Source organism: Palaemon carinicauda, chromosome 42, assembly GCF_036898095.1.
Source record: "Palaemon carinicauda isolate YSFRI2023 chromosome 42, ASM3689809v2, whole genome shotgun sequence".
NCBI lineage: Eukaryota > Metazoa > Arthropoda > Malacostraca > Decapoda > Palaemonidae > Palaemon > Palaemon carinicauda.
The window spans coordinates 28,829,691-28,831,929 of record NC_090766.1 but is presented as its reverse complement, the minus strand read 5'-3'; the positions used below and the strand labels follow the sequence as shown (position 1 = coordinate 28,831,929).

General features: G+C 45.9%; 1 protein-coding gene across 1 annotated transcript; it reads right to left on the bottom strand.

The window, feature by feature from the left end:
* Positions 1 to 624: 624 nt before the first annotated feature.
* LOC137633070 (uncharacterized) lies at positions 625 to 1,749 on the bottom strand. The gene has a single exon (XM_068365233.1). The coding sequence runs from the start codon at positions 1,747 to 1,749 to the stop codon at positions 625 to 627; it is 1,125 nt and encodes a 374-aa protein (XP_068221334.1).
* Between the last annotated feature and the right edge of the window lie 490 nt (positions 1,750 to 2,239).

Here is a 2,239-nt window from a genome sequence, read left to right as displayed (position 1 = left end):
TAAAGACCGTCCACCTCTCTCCCCTAAATGGGCCCCTGGGCATGTTCCTGCCGAGGGTACGGGACCGTTAGGACAAACCCCTCACTTTATCTCATGTTTCTATATTTCATTATTAATATCCCTTAAGCTATTGTTATTTAAACAGCAACCCTGACAACCCTTTTTTTTGTCTCTAACTCTAAGAACAATGTGCTTTCTTACCTTATATTATAATTCCATCTTAAAGTCGTCGATGTCAATTCTCACCAAAACACGTCTGCACTCTATGGCTACCCTGCGCTCAAGAACAACCTGTCGCTTTCCCTAGCGCTTGAGCAGGGGTATGGCGGGAGACGGCTGAATGGTTCTTTTGCTTTCTTTGTTACTAACATATAAAAAGGTGTCCCCAAAATTATTGTTTCTGACTAAAACTTCCTCATTTTAATTTTCTTATTATTTTATAACGTGTATGCCTCTATTAGTGACCGAAATTTAATTACAAATTTTGGATTTACCACGAATAGTCATTCAAAGTTGCGCGGAGAAAAGGTGAAATTTCCCTGAGTGAAATTTTCCCTACATGAGACATCCCTGCGTTTACACCCGCCCCTTTGAAGCCTCTTGAGCACAAGGGGGTTCAACGCCTTATCGCTCTGTAACGCCCATTAGATCCGTCTCCTCCTCTAAAATCAAAATAAGTTTCGACAGCGGTCTGTCGTATTCCTTGCCCTCTCTCCTGACAGTCACCGTCCTCACCAAACCATCTTTCCCTACTTTGGTCTGCACTACTCTAGCCAATGGCCAATGGCAGCGTGCTTCATTTTCTTTGACCATAAGGACTATGTCTCCCACCCTGACGTTTCGTTGCTCTTTGAGCCATTTCTGTCGCTTCTGCAGACCCAGTAGGTATTCACGTTTCCAACGGGCCCAGAACTGCTCGGCCATATGCTGCACCTGCTTCCATCTTTGCTTAGAGTGACAACCTCTTGCAACGTCGCAGCCTACAGGCGAATCTCCCATGTTTAAAAGCTTGTTCGGTGTGAGTGGAACCGGGTCTCTATTGTCTGAGGTGACGACAGTAAGGGGTCTGCTGTTAACCGTTGCCTCCACTTCACAAAAGAGCATACACAGCCCTTCATAATCCAATTTCTGTGTCCCCAAGACTATATTTAAGACCCTCCTCACGGTACCTCTCAACTGCTCCCATGCTCCTCCAAAATGTGAGGCGCCGAGCGGATTGAGAATAAATTCCACCCCACACCCGAGCAACTCATTGCGCACCTTGTTTCCTGCCAAGAACTCATAACTGGAGTCAAGAACTTTCCGCGATCCCACAATATTAGTGCCGCAGTCGCATCTAACTGTCTTGACCTGACCACGACGAGCCAAAAACCTCCTGAAGGCACTAATGAATGAATCTGATGTGAGATTCGAGGCCACCTCCAAGTGTATGGCCCTCATGTTCAAACAAGTGAATATAACTCCCCAATGCTTCATCTGTGCCCTTCCTCGTTTTACGAAGAATGGCCCAAAAAGGTCCACTCCGGTGCGATAAAATGGGGGTTTCCCCGACTGCACTCGATCAGGTGGTAGATCGGCCATTAGCTGCTCGATGGCTTTTCTGTGTGCCCTGCGACACCTGACAAATCTACTCAGCACGTGTCGCACTGTTGCATGGCCCTTAATTACCCAAAATTTCTCCCTCACCTGGCTCAAAACATGCATTACACCCATATGGTTAGAATGCTCATGATAATATTGGATCACCATGTCTGTCAAGTGTCCCTTATACGGCAAAATAATTGGATGCCTTTCGCTTGGAGAGATATTTGCCAAAGATAACCTACCTCCAACGCACAGAAGCCCATTTCTCAGGATTGGTTTTAACCTTCTTAGGGAGCTAGAGGCCCTAATAGTTCCTCCCTTCTCGAGGCTCTCTATCTCTAACTCGTAATCAACACGCTGTGCTACCTGCACTACCACCGTTTCCGCCAAGCTAATAATTTCGATGGACAGATGCACACCTAGCTCGCTGAGCAGCTGCCGATGTTTATAAATAATGTATCTAGCAAATAGCAACAACCAACCCAAAGCTCTAAGGAGCTTGATCCAACTAGAATAGTGGTGGATGATTTTATACATACCTGTTTGCCTTATGTCCATCCCAATCCTGAAACTAATTATTTGGTAGCCTCTAGTTCCTGTTGGTCGTATCTCACGCTTAACCTCCAATCCCTCCACACCATCTGATATTTGAGCT

Coding starts and splice junctions, on each gene's coding strand:
- LOC137633070 (XM_068365233.1), bottom strand. CDS start 1,749: ATGGTGATCCAATATTATCATGAGCATTCTAACCATATGGGTGTAATG.